Source organism: Periophthalmus magnuspinnatus, chromosome 9 (assembly GCF_009829125.3).
Source record: "Periophthalmus magnuspinnatus isolate fPerMag1 chromosome 9, fPerMag1.2.pri, whole genome shotgun sequence".
Lineage (NCBI taxonomy): Eukaryota > Metazoa > Chordata > Actinopteri > Gobiiformes > Gobiidae > Periophthalmus > Periophthalmus magnuspinnatus.
Window position 1 is genome coordinate 24,139,618 of NC_047134.1, and position 17,387 is coordinate 24,157,004.

The window sequence follows — 17,387 nt, forward strand, 5'->3', positions numbered from 1 at the left end:
ATCAGGGCAGTGAAGAGGTGCTGTGTCCTGATGAGAGCAATGAGACGGTTATTCAGGGAGTTGTAGGCGATGATGAGGACTTTGTTTCAGATGCGGTATTGTACAGGGCGCCAGGTGGAGTTGTTTGAGGACAGGGTTGATGTGGTTTATGGAGCGGGTGTGGGTGAGTGTGAGGAGGCGGGCGGGCAGCAGAGTTCTGAAGGTAGGTGGATTGTAGATCATACAGAACACTACTGCAGAAGTCAAGTGTGGAGCATAGACTGTATAAAGAAGTGGACTAAGGGAGCGGGACGTCATCCATAAGCGTTCGGCTACAGCTACATGGAGCTCATTGAGGCTAGCGGTTAAAGCGGTGAATTTAGAGCTGAGTTCCATATTTGGACTTCCAACTGCAAGTATCATAGTAACCAAAGAGCCAATCCAGAGCAACACTGTCAATCAAACCAGTTGCTAACACTAGCGGGAGTGAGCTCGGGAAAAGAAGGCGCCTGATTTGTTTATATTAATGTTTATATCTTGATTTATGGACACAATAGCGAAATAACAATGCCCGGATCATGTAGAGCGGGTTAATTTTAAGACCAAAATGAGGAGGCTCACTGCAGCAGTTACAGAGCAAGGGGTCGATGGAGCCAGTAGCATGCGCACGATCACTTCCTATTTGGAACATGGCGTTTAGCAGGTTAGCTATGTTCATTATACATGTATACAGTCTACGATCAGGAGGTAATCCAATTTTGGTGCGCATGTAACCAAAGCCAGAGTCACTTAATACCCATGCGATAAAATGAACGAGACAATCAGGGATATTGTCAAAAGCGAACAACAACAATAATATTATGTGCTATTTATTAACTGTAAGTCTGTGTAACTGGTAATGTACAAAAGTAGAACTAGTGCTCAGAGTGTGTGGTGTAAACATTTTGGCCAAAAAACGCCTTATTATGTTTCCAGCATGTGTATGATAAGAATAGGTGCTGGGACTTCGTGAAAAAATCAGAGTGTTATTCTCATTCATTTTAGTGCTTTAACTGTAAATCTAAAATTGCACATGGTTGGGCTTTTTCTGTTAAATCTTGCTTGATATTTTTCATACACATCCACAGGTCCAACATGCATGACCCATCGAATCGTATCATTAAAACAAATAGATTATATATTTTGTACAAAAAAGATAATCAAATCCCCAAAAGAATCGAGAAAAAAAACAAACAAAAAAACATAAAGCTAATTTAGTTTTAGCCGTGCATTGACTTACATTCTCCACTAGAGGTCGGTAGAGATTTTTCATTGTGCCCCAACAAAAGCGAATAGGGAACGTGCAATGACCGGAAATGGAAGCACACGAATTAGATTATCATTATTTTCATTCACGTGGTGCATTTATAGCCAAGAAATGTGAGATAGTCGTCCCCAAAGTTTAAAAGAATTTTATAGAATGTATGATACAGTAGACAGAAAACTATAATTATAGATTGTAAATGTAAATGAGCGAGTGCGTGAGCGTGCATGTGCGTATACAGATGAGGAGCTTCAGTTTATGAGATTGATGAAAGAGGGACTAGTGGCAATAGAGCTAAGAAAAGTTAATATACATTAATTAAATGGTTTGGGGATGTTTTTATGGTTCTTGCTAGATAGTAGGCTCCTGAGGGATGCAGTGTAAACTTATGTTGCAATGAACAGGTCTAAACTGTTTTATGTTTGTTTTATATTTTTAATCAGTCAGGTTTTTGTTTTAAGTTACCACTAACATGTTGACAAGCTTAACCTCAAACATAACACATTTCCTAAACTTAAAGGTGCTAAATGTAACATTTCCAGTTGGGGTGATGCAGTTTATTTGCTTTTAGGAGACTGTTTTCTGAGTAACAGTACCAGAGTACAGTTACTCAGAATTAATATCCAGAATACGTTTTCTGTGTACATGTATTCAGTTACTTCCCAACACTGCCTACCACTGTATACTGTCCCTCCGGAGCATACTATCTAGCATCAACCAAGTTGTGGGCTTTCAGAACAAACAATGGCAACGACAGTGAGACGAAAGAATGAACACTGGGTCTGCGTATCCTTCTGGAAAACTCTTGATTGTGTACAGTTTAACCCGAGGCAGGGAGAGGAGGCTGCTGTTTCATTTATAAGGTGAATGCTGGCCTCTTACAAAGGCTAACTGCACTATGTAGTGTCCTACACAGGTCCAGATGTACAGTAGACTCAGATGTGAATATCATGGCTTTTATATGTGTTGTTTATGCCAGCATACAAAGATGTTGCTCAAAAATATTAACTTATCTCTAAGGTATTACATAGTATTATCATCTTTATTACTGTTATTATATTGTAGTGAACTGAAAGAGAAAATATGTGATATTTGAGCTTTCCTTAATGTGTTTTTTTTAAACTGTGTAGATTTGGCCGATTGGCCTACCATAATGGTGCAATCATAGCAACTTTGTCCAAAACTGATGTTGCTTTTAATGTAGTTGGTATAAATGTAGTTCAAATATTGCATTGTTTAGAGAACAAAATGCTACCAATTTTATACATGTTTCAGAATTGTTTGCATTTCTGTTTAATACCGTTCGGGCTTGATTAAACCACTCCTTTGTTCAGCAGACCTAATAAAGATGTGAAGAATACGAAGAAGAGCCTCTGCTGTTGTGTCTGACCCTGTAATGACTGTCATCTATATAGATGTATATACGTGTATAAATCAATAGGCCTGTTATTCATTATGTGAGACTACATTGCTCAAAAAGAAATTGTTTATCTATATTTTAATTTATGCATTATTAATCACCCAAACATTTGAGAGCTTGAAGAACATCATCACATATATTATAATAATACATATATAATTATTCAGTTAAAGCGAATGTATCGTATTTGTCCCATTTAACAGATACAATTTTCAATTTCAAAATGTAAAAATTGTCCATGGTCAGTTTCCGTAGTCAATCGTGATGCTATGTTGTTAGCTTGTTAGCTAGCCGTGTAATTATGAGACTAAGCTGTGTTTTCTGAATATTCTCGACCTTTCACTTGTGATCAAAAGAAGTGAGTACTTTCCTTTTTCAGTCTTAAAGGTGAAATACATTTATAATCAGAAGCACATCATTTTATTTGACGAATTTGTAGAAATAATCGGGGCAATTTACTTTCTGAACTGTTTGGCAGTTTTTAAGAGCCTGTATTAAAAACAGTAAACAGTTTACCAGATTAATACATTCAGAAAACAATTATTCACATTTCCTCCACAAATATTACGCGTTTTTTAGCAGAATTGTACAGTTCAGACAGTAGTTCTTCTGTTTTATGGAGACAGCGACTGGATTCTCTGTCTTTAAACATAAAATATTAACGTTATACTTTTATATATTCTGAAATAGTTCTGTAGCTCAGTCTAGTTTAGTTTTATTGGTTTATTTTAACAGGAACCTTGTGCAAATACATTACTCTCATAAAAGAAGATTCAGCTAAACCTAGTTTCCATTTGCAGTCCCTGGGCAGGTTACAATCAATTAAAATATATCTAAGTATCCATCCATTTACAATCAAACCATGCACTCTCTCACTCTCTCTCTCTTTCATTTAAAACATCACACTCCACATTTCCGCATTTAAAATTACTTGAATATTATGTCAAAAACTACTATACAAGCTACTGCATGCAAATCTGACTCTGTAAAAGGACATTTCTAATATAAGAGTATGTTAGAAAGTATGTTTCTAACATAAGTCCCTCAGGTCAGAGGAGAGTTTCAGCCTGTTTGGGGCTTTTTCCAGTCTTTAAGGCTCTTGTATGAGAAGGTTGTCTGTGCAAAGGCTGAGCTACATCTGGGGAGTGTGCAGTCAATGTGACTTGTGGACCTGGATGTTGTGGTGGTCTGCTCAGAACAAAGCTGGACAAATCTCTTAAGTGGTGGAGGTGCAGCATTGTTTAAAATTATATGTATTAATGCTTAATATATTGTGCTGTGGACAAAGTAATGAACTACCTCCCAAACAGATCTCATGCGCTGATTATGACGTGTCCCTCGCGGTTTAAAGAGTGACTCACAGAGCGTGTTGTTGATGCCTTAATTCATTTGGATGGAGCTGTTACCAGTGAATAGAGCTGAAGGTCGTTTGAGCTTAAGCAGGGGTCAAAACATGTGCTTCTTTCTACAACGACACTTTTAACTGTGATGCTGTGTATGTCCTTGACCTTATTTACAGCTGCTAATAGTTCTAGTATTACATGGCACTTGTATAGAGCTTTTTAAGTTGACCACAGACGCTTTACAAGTAGACAAGCAAACAAAAGTAATTGATAAGCGGAAGTCAGGAAAATGGAATAAATGATTCATTTGTGTCTTTCCAGGCTCAAGAATGGTCATCAATCTTTGTTTGCCACAGTTCCAAACAGCAATTCACTGCAACAAGGTACTTTCTTGACTTCTCTTTCTTCCCTTATCCTTATTTAGATAGGGGAACCCAATGAGACCACTTAGGCTATGTTTTTCATGGGTGCCCTGTTTACAAAGTACAGAAAAGATAGTGCAAGCAGCGTCTTTCCATACTGGATTATGGCGATGTGGTGTGAATGCAGACTTCGGCCTCTGTTTTGAAAAAGTTGGATCGACTATTTCACTCTGCCCTTTGTTTTATTACAGGTGATGGATTTGAACCCATCACTGTATTCTTAATGGAAAAGTGGGTTGGCCATCATTGTCTATTAGAAGAGAACAGCACTGTATGAAATGTATCTATAAGGAACTACTTCAAAAACTACTAGAATACCACAACTGCTCGTTAATCACTGATACCGGAGCATTTAATACCAGATCACATGACTACATAAGTCTAAGGACTAGCTGCGTCAAAACAGAGATAGCTGTTTTGCTTCACAGAAATAGAATACCCTCTAAGGAAAAGAAAACTCTGTACTTTGGTTACACAATCACAATTTAATAATCTATTAACAAGCTTTTATACACACACCTGCTCCTGTTGTTAATGTTTTATATGGACTTTTTTGTTTTGTTTGTTTTTCTGCTTGTATTATATTTCAAACAGGGCGCCCATGAAACAGAGAGCCTAAGTGTTCTCTTTGGATTCCCCTGTATAAATAAGAAAGAAAATACAATACAAATAGAAAAAACAATAAAACAAACAAGTATACAAGTCCATATAAAACATTAAAAACAGGTGCAGGTGTGTTTCAAATTCCTTACCAGATTATTACATTGCAATTGTGTCACCAAAATATCCAGTTTAGCTTTGACTTTCATATTGATATTAATTAAGCAACAAGGGAATAAGATGGTTATATGATAGAGGAACGATAATACTTAACAAAAATACATTTCCAGGTTCTTGTGAGCTAAACTAATGTACACCATTTTAAACTGAGCAAGGTGGAGGTGAAAGTCAGGGAACAGCAGAGGGCAGACTTGTGTGGGAGACTGAATCATACAGCTGACCTTGTGGGTTACTTTATAATGGTATTTTGTATCACACTGTTATGTTATGTTGTACTTCCATATACAGAGAGTGTGGATCAACATGTTCAAACCACCTCAAGGCTAGGTTAAGTACAGAATGGAAACGTATAAGAAACATGGAAGTGAAATATGTAATTTCTGTCCCTAAGCACTCCATAAACAAAAAGATGTGGGGGTAGAGTTTTCTTTATAATAGTGGGCTCATTGTGTGCTATTCCAACACAAATATTAATTAAAAAAAAACAAAAACAGGCCTATATGTATGAAGGATTAAACATTATCTTGGGTCACACTGGATAGAAAAGAGGGTGACAGTGTTTATCCACTGATCCGAAGGTTGGCTGTTGGATCCACAAGACCCATACATTGGCGTTGCGATTCCAGCTCCCACAAGTAACCCATGTCACCCCTGGAGTCTGTGTACACTGGTGTATGAATGTGTGTGTGTGAATGGGTGAGTGGTTTCTCGATGTAAAGCACATCGAGTGACTTGAAGGTGGAAAAGCTCTATATTAAAATATGACTATTTACCATTAGGCTCATTGTGTGCTTTTCCAACTCGAATATGAATTAAAAGAAGACTAAGAAAAGAACAAAACTATTAAACTATTTAAGTCAATTTTATGACATATGGTTAAATTTTAAAAATTGCATAAATTCTATTAAGGATTAGAAGTTATCCTTGGTCATGCTGGATAGAAAAGTCAAAATAAATAAGATTATTGTTAATGATAATAACTAATGTAATGTTCTGGTGCAGTATCAAATGTGTTGTGTGTTGTGAATGTGTTCCAGTTATGTGCAGATGGTTATGACGTCACAAACCTCGTGTCAGCTGACCCGGCCGTGAGGAGGCGGGGCTTCAAACTGGAGTATTACCTGCGTCCCCCTCTTCAGGTGAAGTAAACACTGTTGTCATATATAATCATCTACTTAAAATAAAACTTATTGAGGGCTGGACAAAGTATAAAAATCAAAGAGTCACTCAAATACATGTATAAGATGGACTATTTATCCTAAATATTGTCTATGTTGTTTTAAAGATGTACACAATTTTTATATCATATACATTGTTTATGAAAATACTACAAACAGAGCTGATTTAAAATTAAAATGAAAAAAAGGTTTTGTTGTTGCCTTCCAAATAGGGGTATAAGGTAATATTTTTGACATGGATGGTGTGAATCAAACAGCAGGTATTGCTCAGTGTGTGTGGGTTTCCTGAAGACTTTTACCAGGAGACACTGGTCCTCTCCTATAGTTACTGCACAGTTTAAGGAGGCCAGTTTGTTCTCCTTGGCCTCTTCACGCGTGAACTTGATGTTTGGATCCACAGCATTAATACTATTATTACTATATTTTTTATATTTCATATTTAAATCCTCAAAGTAGCCACTCTTTGCTCTGTTGAAAAATATTTAGCAGAGGTTTTCTTTTTTACTTCATATATTTGAGGTCTTTTGTATGTATATAAAATGTAGAAAGTAGTAAAAAATAAAGGAAAAAAAACATGAGTGAGATAATGTGTCCAATTTTTTGACTGGTACTGTATATAAATCTATAATCTTTATTTCTGTGTTTTACTATGTTCAGAAAACTTATGAAAAGGTACACATTATTCAGTCTGTTTTATTTTACATTAGCAAACTATGTTATTAAAAATGCTTTATGTCTGAGCATGAGGTTTTAATCATTTTAATGTCTCTTTTTGAATCCTGCAGGTGACATTAACATTTAAATGCAAAGTGGAGTTATGCAGAGTGGATGTGGAGCTGTGGCCCTGGGGCATGGACCGAGGACAGGCCTGTAAGAAACTTGAAATCAGCACCTGCTCTGGGTCCTTATCGTCTACGTCATGTAACCAAAATCAGCAGAACAGAACTCTAAATCATCCGCAAAGAAAAGACTGTAAAGATGGTAACCTTTCGCAAACTAATGGAGGTTTTTGGAGAGAGCGGGCACAGAACTGGAGCGGAAACGAACCCCAGTGTACCACAAATCAGTTTAACGGGGATTTCAAACTAGTGGGACGCTGTGAGCTGAGAGAGGAAACCAGAGTATGTTTCTCTCATAAATCTTTTAAGCCCCGACCTCCATTCCAGCACCCGACTCCTCCTTCGCCTCCACCCACAAACTGCCGCCATGATGAGCTGTGGAGCCGGGGGCCGCAGTCGTTGGGTGCCGTAACACAGCTGCGCGTGGCTCTGCCTTTTGGGGGCGCTGCGTCTGCTCTGGGACTGAAAGCGCTGTCAGTGTGGGGTCAGCCGGCAAAGTGTTGTACAGCAGAGGAAGTGGAGAGGATAAGAAACGCTCATGAGGCCAGTGAGAGGCTGACCCAAACTGCGGTATCGGTTACTCCTGTTCGTCCCACCAAACTTCAACAAAAAGCAACCACATCTCAAAGGTAAAAAAAAAAATTGATGTTTATAATAATAATTTTTCTTCATTTATTATTACTGTTTTGAATTTAAAGGGGCACATTGTGTCTTTTCTGAGTGGTTTGTCTTAAATGTGCCACAGTATGGCATTTAAATGGTAAATGGTCACATTTTTATATAGTGATTTTCCATTTTCAAGTCACTCAAAGCACTTTACATCACGGAATCACTCACACATTTACACACACATTCATACACCAGTTTATGCAGACACTCTACCTACTGAGCTACTGTCACCACCTTATCTTTGTTACATTTAGGCCTGTCAGGATAACACATTTTGAAGAACGATACATTGATACAGAGTAGGTAGTTAGTAGTAGTAGTAGGTAGTTATTGAATATCAGTGCCAATACTGAAAAGTTCTGGATCAGATTTCTGTTTCTGAATATTGGTTCAGTCCTCATTGGACACATATACATTGATGTATTAAGACTGGTGACTGATGTGTATTTGTGTATATTTAATGGAAGACAGACGCGGGATTGAATACATTTTCTTCTTCCCACACCCTTCAAGCTTAAATATAAATAAGAAATGGACATACAAATGTACTGTATATATGTATTCTAACTTTGTTCTGGTGTTCATCCTTCCTTTCTCCTGATTCCTTTCTCTTGATTAATTCCGATTTTCTTGTCTCTTTTCTAAGTTCTTCAGTGCCAGAAGAGTTCCTCGACCCCATCACACAGGAGATGATGGTTCTGCCTATGCTGCTCCCTAGTGGCGTGTCAGTGGATCACAGCACTTTAGAGGAATACCAGAAGAGAGAAGCCACGTGGGGTCGTCTGGCTAATGACCCCTTCACCGGAGTCACATTCACCGCCTCCTCCCAACCTCTGCCCCATCCACAGCTCAAAGCCCGCATAGATCACTTTCTCCTGCAGAGGGGGCAGCTGAGCATAGACGGGAGGTTGGGGAGGCAGGCGGAAGCGAGAACTCCGCATCCTTCAAGACTTGTAGTTACAGAAAGAGACAAAAGAACTTGTAGCACTGAACAAAATGAGATTAAAGCTTTTAAATTAAATACATGTGCTAACGACGTATCAGAAGATGATCAGGAGAGTCTGCTACCTCAAGCAAAAAGACCAAGAAATGACCAAGTCTCAGGTGAGTGTATAACTTAAAGCTGCACTGTGTAACTTTGCTGTTGGAAAGGTAGGGCAGCCAGTTGCTTGAGATATTATTATGTCTGTAATGATCATAATGTTGGCTTTACAATATGCTTTTTCAGGCACATGGGTGGGGGAATTAATTTAGCATAGATAAAGAGGAAAATATTTGTACAAGGGCTAAAAATGCAACCAAATTTCTATGCTGTGTGTTGAAAATAACATGTTAACATGTTGTCCTTTTTTCCAGAGGCCACCTGTACTTCTCATGAACAGCGTTTGTCAGCCAGTCTGGATGAGGCTCTCTCCACCGCTCTCCAGGGACGACCCTCCTTCACATCCAACCTGAGTCTGAACCAGCCACAGCACAAGGAGGTTAAAGGAGCTACAAGCAAAGGTAACTGCTATTAGATGGTTACAGTGCAGACTAGAAGTGGATAATGAATAATGTCGGTGTAATCCCTCGGCTGTCCACGTTTGATCACAGCAAAAGAAAAATCAATTCTGTCAACTGGACAAAAGTTTTAGACTGAAGACGTTTGGCTGCTCGTCCAAGCCGCTTTTTCAGTTCTGGTCAGATTATCGGTGGACGCTGCCTTATATCTGTGTCAAGGAGCTAGTATAGTTAGCTCAGATATAACTGCCTTATATCTAGCTTAGATATAAGGCAGTGTCCACCAGTGATCTGACCAGAACTGAAAAAACTCTCTTGGAAGGCATGTTTTAGCACATTGCCAGAATAGAAACGCACGACAGAACAAAATTTGTTCCTCAAGGCCCAATGATTAAAAGAAGATAAGAACGATAATAAAAAGAGCAATATTAAATACAACTTTAAAAAGCATTTAGCGATTACATGAGAAGATAACAGTGTGGCAAAGTGCAGTTTTCAAAAGTCTAACAAAAGCTGGACTACTAATACTATTGTTATCGGGATAATCGAGATATTGATTTTTGTGAGGTCCAGACGTGTGCCGTACATGTGCAGCAGATGCCACATGGAAACCAGAATAACACGGCTAAAAACAGCATCTTCCCACTGTTCCCAAAGACAGATTTTCTTGAATAGAAAAACAACCTTGTATCTGAACAAAAGCATTTATTCAACATGTTCTGTGAGGGTGACGTGTTATGTAAAGCTCAACTGTCGGTGGAGTTTTTATGTGTGCTTCAGCTGCTTTTAACAGAGACGCTGAATCAGAAGAGAACTGTGCATTATGTCCATGTAAAGTTTTCATATAGATTAGTGCCTTAAATATAGAAATAAAATGTATTTTTGTAGGTATTTTGATTTACCTTACCTATTTACCGAGTCAAAATGCTCCAAACTATTTCCGTTACTAATGCATAAATCTACATAGTGGATAGAGCCAGCCAAGTTTATTATTTCCATATCTCTAATATCTGATCTGTATTATGCAGAGGTGGATGAAGTACTCAGTTGTGTTACTTAAGTACAAGTAGAGATACCAGAGCAAATAAATACTCATACAAATAATAAACTCATACAAAATACTAGTACAAATAATAAGTAAAAGTATCACATGAGAAAATCTGCTTAAGTCAAAGTATTAAAGTACCTGTTTAAAAATTTACTTAAAGAGTAAAAAGTATTTTGCACAGATTTTGAGATCTTTTAAAGCTTCAAGTGTAATGATTTGTGCTGAATTTTGTTCAACAGAAACAATTCAATAGATCTTTTTTTGTAGCTGTTTTTATTAGAATATCTTTGTTTGCTCAGATTATGAGTGTGATAAAAAATAAACCCTCAGACTTTTCAGCTGGTCTCAGACAATAATATATATACAATAAAAATACTTTTACTTTTCAGTCCTGTTCAAAAATGTAACAAAGTAGAAAGTACAGATACCTGCTCTCAAATGTAGTGAAGTAAAAGTAAAAAGTATCCACTTTAAAATGTACTTAAGTAAACATTTTAGGTATCTGTACTTTCCTACTTTCACTTGGTTACCTTCCACCACTGATATTATGCAAGTAAAGTTAATTTATATTGCACCTTCCACAGAATGCTTCACAAAAAGTTAAAACACATGATTATGAACATCATATTTAGATTGAGTCTTAAAAGTATTTAAATGGGCGACAGTGGCTCAGTTGGTAGAGTGTTTGTCCATTGATCCAAAGCTTGGCGGTTAGAATCCAGCTCTCGACATAAACGTCATTAGTTGAGCGGTCAGATCCAATGACCCTCAGGTTGGCGGCACAATTGTAGCTCCCAGAGATGAATGCTGTTGTGTCCTTGGGGAAGACACTTAACCCACCTCACCCCCTGTGTACACCGGTGTATGAATGTGCGTGTGAATGGGTGAGTGTTTCTTTTATGTAAAGCACTTTGAGTGTCTTGAAGGTGGAAAAGTACTATATATAAAAGCTCAATTTTTCCCATGTATAAAACTTAATATTAAATTTGATTCAGTGAAATTGTAAAACTTCTTTGGATGTAAATTTGATCTTCTCTTTGTTCACCGGTCACCACTTATGTTTAGATGCAAACTGACCTAAACCTAATAACTAAACCTGCAATATCTCAACTTGTGTGTCGTAAAGGTGCACTATGTAACTTTTCTGATGGAAGGTTTGGCACCTGCTTGTCTCCATGGAGAAGTTATTGCTTTGCCTGGAATGTTCCACAGTATCACCCTCACTAGAAAAGTTACATAGTGCATCTTTAACATAATTTATCTGTGTCTTATTATCTGAAAGAAAGAGAAAAACAAGCAGAATAAGATACAGATAAATTATATTAAAGATCTGCTTGTCTCCATGGAGATGTTATTGCTTTGCCTGCAGTGTTTCATAGTATGGCATTAAACTCATTTCTCTTGCAGTTATTCAATTATAGTTTTTTTAATTGCTCAAAACTACTCAAAATCCACAGTTGTGACCTGTAACATGGCCTGGTGGCGATGCTTGTTTCTAAGGATAAGGATAAGATGGATAAGTTTAATGCCATACTGTGGAACATTCCAGGCAAAGCAGTGACGCCTCCATGGAGACAGGCAGATGGCGGACCCTCATAGTGCATCTTTCACATAATTTATCTGTATCTTATTCTGCTTGTTTTTCCTCTTTCTTTCAGATGAGAAGATTTGCTCTGCCTGTTCCTGTTCCCTCTCCGTTTACTCCACACCTGCGTCTCCATTCTATCAGCTCACCTGCGGTCACTTTCTCTGTCGCTCCTGCCTGCACACTCCTTCTAAACCTCCAAACCCAACATCGATGCCCACCTCCAGATACATCTTCTGCACGACCTGCCACAGCTCCACGCCACGCAGCGACGTCACACGAGTACATCACTGAACAGACCTATCGTACGTAACCAATGGCATTACAGTAACTATGGGGAAGAAGACACAGAGCAGAGAGTAAGGGCGTAAGGCATCGCACACGTCTACATTTGTATGAAAAATGTTACATTTTGACAGAAAATTAAAGGTACACTATGTAACTTTCTAGTGGAGGGATGACAATAAGTAATAAAACCATAAGAATAATGACAAATTTTATCTTTGAAGACACAGGCATTGCACACCTCTACATTTGTATAAAAAACGTGTTAAATTTCTACAAAAAATAAAGACACACATGTAACTTTTCTAGTGGAGGGTCTGCTACCTGCTCGTATTTATGGAGATGTTATTGCTTATTGCTTGGAATATTCCCCATTATTGCATTATTATTAAACCTTTGTGAAGACATGCCAGTCACCAGTCACAGATCAGATTTGTGAAGAGGTTACCCCACTCAGGGTAAGAGCGCACGTGTGTCAAGGTATTTTTGAGCAATAAAAAACACCTAATTGAGTCATTGAATAGATAGGTTTGATGCTATACTACGGGACATTCTAGGCAAAACGATAACATTGCCGTGGAGACAAGAGGCACACTACCAGTCAAAATTTGGACACACCATCTTATTCAATGTTGTTGTTTTTTTTTTACTATTTTCTACACTTTATATACATACAGAAGACATCAAATATATGAAGTCAGACATAAGAAAATCTAAATTATTTCACCTTTTTCCCTTTACTACATAACTGCATACATCTTACTTCATATATTTGTTGTCTTCTGTGTGAGTATAAATTGTAGAAAATAGTAAACATAAAGGGAAAAAAAACATGAATGAGAGACCTTTTGAAATTTCGACTGGAAGTGTAGCGCAGTTTCCATCTGACCTGAAAGCACCCCGACAATTATCAAAACAGACAAAAACATTGAATGAATTACCGTAAATTTCGGACTACAGAGCGCACCTGAATATAAGCCGCACCAGCTAAATTTGAAGAGAAAATCAATTTTGTCCATATATAAACCGCACCTGAATATAAGCGCAGGTTTTCATATTGTAACATGAGATATTTACACAGAAAGACGGTGCACCGACACCTGCCTGAAAATTGGCACCAACACGACATCAACACGGGATGACCACACCTGCAGCTTTAGAAAATAAAGCTGCACCAACACGGAAAATCTGCTTTTATTTCCTCTGAAAACTTTTGTCGTCTTTTTACATTGACCAAGTTGGATTCATTGATGTCGAGCTCACGTGCAGTGGCTCTATTTCAGGGGTGGGCAACCCGCGGCTCCGGAGCCGCATGCGCCTCTTTCAGCCTTATACTGCGGCTCTGCGTGGCTTGGGAAAATACATTTTAAGTATTTAATTGAAGTGTATTTTATTTGTGTTAGCTCTTTTTTGTTGTAATTTAAATTGGAAGATTATTATGATCTTAAAATAAAATTATATTTTCTTATTTTTCGTTGCTCAAAATAAGCGTCACACTCGCGGAACAATGTTCAAAACAAACACCGCTCACGTCTCACGTCTCACAGACACAGACACAGACACAGCTCACTGTCCTGCGTATAGAGCCCTGATTTTCAGACGCTGTGTGCACAGGGGTCAGGAGCAACTTTCGCCCGTCCCTAATGACACACTAATAAACTCGTCCGTAGCTGTATCATGAAAATCCTGCTGGAAATCGCCACAGAAATCTATTTGATGTAGTAGCAAGTTTATTATCTGCTCTTGTCTCCGCAATGACGTTTCACGTATAACACATCAGATATGTCGCACAAAAGTAGAGCCACAAGCGAGTGAAAATGAGCCAAAACAAAAGTCTTTGGAGAGCTTTTAACAAAGGGGGAAATGACAACTGAGGAGCCGGAAGAGGAGACCACGACCTCCAAGAAAAAGAAAGATAAATTTAACAGACAATGCCTACTTAAAATCTGGGTTTGTCGCTACAGGTGACTCTCACGCACAGTCCGCTCTGCGTAATATGCGGGAAAAGCAAATGAGGCAATGAAACCTTCAAAACTGCTTTGGCACGTGGAGAATAAGCACCTGGGATTAAACGATACGCTTTTAGAGGTTTTGGGTTTTGTTTTTTTAAAGAAACTGCGGAGCAGAGTAGACATAATCACATAATCAGCGCAGAGCTCACACTGATGCAGCGGTTTGGTGAGTTGTATTTTTTTATGCACTTAAGTTATTTTTGCCATATTTATCTGCCACGTGTAGAAGGCTTGTCCGTGAAAATAAAACCTACATTATTCCGTTACATTATTATTATACACAGTGTTATCTTCATTTTAGATGTCAAAAAGTATTTGCGGCTCCCAGTGTTTTATTTTACGTGGAAAGTGGGTCCAAATGGCTCTTTGCGTGTTAAAGGCCGACCCCTGCTCTATTTCCTTCTTTATCTTAAAAACGGCATCATATCCATTTCATGATGCGCAAAATGATCGTTCAAAATCAAAACTAGTGAATTCTTCAGAGCAGAATCTTTCCCCACGTCTGTCTCACTTTTACGTTTACAGCTAGAGAGCGCCCCCCAGGGGCCGTTATCCAGTAAAAATTCTATAAATAAGCCGCACTGCTGTAAAAGCCGCAGGGTTCAAAGCGTGGGGAAAAAGTAGCGTCTTATAATCCGAAATTGACGGTATGTGAATTTATGAAAGACGCATCTCCTTTATGTGTTGAGATTTTCATTGAAGAAAGATTGAAGCCTTGTAACCTTGGTGCCTTCGCCCTTATACGTCCATTTTGTACCACTGACAAAGATTGGAGGACAGCTCTAGCGAGAACAAGACGACACAGATAATAAAAGTGTAAATTAGGTTGACCAAGGCTGTTTTTCTGTGCGTGGGAGCGGATACAGTGGACGTGTTCATTTCATGTATATTGATGGAGAAATTACCAAAATATTAACTTAAAATGTAAAAAATACTGAATAAATGTTTTATCTCAGGCATCAATGGTGTTATTGTGTGTGATTTTAAGATCCAGCCATTGGTACATGTCTATAACAAAAATTTAAAGCACTGATCCATACAATATCTTTCCTTCCTTATTTTTATATTTATTTATTTATTTATTTACATATTCTTGAACCTGGATCACTCATGTGCTTGTGTTTCTCATGTGTAAGTTTTTTATGTGCAAAACCATTTTCCCTTTACATTTCTGCTGTAGAGTACTGTGAGCAGTACTTTTTTCTTTTTTTTTTTTTTAAACCAGGCAGACACACAAGTAAAGCATTTTTAAATACAACCTTGTAGGTCCAAGACACATTAATAACGAGGCATGCTGATTCAAATAACAAGACAAATAAATTAATAAAAATAAACCATGAGTAAGTGTTTGTGTGTATAGCCTGTTGAAGGGAAGAGAGAAAGAGCGAGTAAGAGTACTGTAATTACAAGGGGAGAGCTCTTGTGGCTAATTGCACACAGTCTAACACCTCCTCAGTCCCTGTCTTTTCTTACACTCTTCTCTTCTTAACACTCTCCCCTGACTCTTTTTTGTGTGTGCACTATTTCACTCCACACCGCTTTTATTAGCCCCGCAGCTACAAACAGCTTCTGTTACTGGTTCCCTTGACAACATTAGACTATAATGAAGGTCGTGAACCCGTATCCGCCACATCTGAGACTTAAGAAGCCACACACTCAGCTGGCAGGGGTTCAGTTGTTTGGGTGTTTGCCCGACAACCTGAAGATGGTTCGATCCTAGCTCAGACCAGTGAATATTATTGTTGTGTCCTTGAACAAGACACTTAACCCGGCTTGTTTATGTATGGATGTGGCATGTGAGTGAGTGAGTGAGTGAGTGATTGAGTGGTGGATGAGGCAGTAGTGCAGGCTTGCTTGCATCAGTCTACCCCAGGGCAGCTGCGGATACACAGATGTATCTTACTTCCAAAGAATGTATCAAGAGAATAAATACATGCAAACAGACTATAGTTTACAGACCTGTGAGAGTCTTGCCAAGATTGTAATGTACAAAGATAGACATTACTTTATTACATTATCATCACATTATCACATAGTTTGGAAATATATAACATAAAATAATATGAGCCTGACTCTGCCTAAATGAACAAAGGCCAGTTTTTGTACTTTCAATTGAGTGTAAACCAAAATCAAAAAGCTTATTGAGCTCCTCACTGCTTGTGTAGCTAACAACACATGTAATGTTCATATATACACTGCCAGTTGAAAGTTTGTACACGTCTCATTCAGTGTTTTTATTTTTACAACTTTCTACATTTTATATACATACAGAAGACATTAAATATATGAAGCAAGATATATGGAAATATGTAGTAAAGAAAAACTGTAAAATAACTAAATAAATATATTGTAATGATTTGATATGTTGACACCTTTTGTTCTAATTGTTTGCTGATTCTGTATGTGTGATACTTTGAGATTTGAATATAAAATACAAAAAATAACAAAAATACAAATATAAATATCTTACTTCATATACTTGATGTCTTCTGTATTTATATGAAGTATGAAATAGTAAAAAATAAAAAAAAAATTTAAAAAGGCATTGTGTGTCGAAACTTCGTTTTCGTATTTCCGTGGTGTAATCATGTTCTAATGATTAGCCGAGTCTTAAGGCTCTAAATGGCGTGATTATAAGACGCTAACCTGTGGCTAGAATGCAGGCTAATAATAAACATAACAAGTTCATATATTTATTGTCTTCTGTATTAATATAAAGTAGAAAGTAGTAAAAATAAAAACTTTTTTTTTTAAGGCATTGTGTGTCGAAACGTCTTATTTCCGTTGTGTAGTCATGTTCTACTGTTTAGCCGAGTCTTAAACTAGCCTCTAAGTGTGATTATAAGACGCTAACCTGTGGCTATAATGCAGGCTAATAATAACAAACATAACAACAAGTTCTCCTAATCAACACAGGAGAATCATTTTGTACACGCTGAACATAACAAGCAGACAATCAGACTAATTTATTTTAATACAATTTGCTGTCCATAAACTCCAATTAACGGTTTGCCCTTTTGATTT

The 17,387-nt window shown here is 37.7% G+C and overlaps 1 protein-coding gene across 1 annotated transcript; it reads left to right on the forward strand.

The window, feature by feature from the left end:
* Positions 1 to 2,955: 2,955 nt before the first annotated feature.
* On the forward strand, positions 2,956 to 15,311 carry ubox5 (U-box domain containing 5). The gene is made up of 7 exons (XM_033972574.2): positions 2,956 to 3,060; positions 4,367 to 4,428; positions 6,285 to 6,386; positions 7,211 to 7,893; positions 8,580 to 9,037; positions 9,290 to 9,436; positions 12,140 to 15,311. The coding sequence occupies exons 2-7, from the start codon at positions 4,375 to 4,377 to the stop codon at positions 12,358 to 12,360; spliced, it is 1,665 nt and encodes a 554-aa protein (XP_033828465.1). The 5' UTR covers positions 2,956 to 3,060; positions 4,367 to 4,374; the 3' UTR covers positions 12,361 to 15,311.
* The last annotated feature ends 2,076 nt before the right edge of the window (positions 15,312 to 17,387 follow it).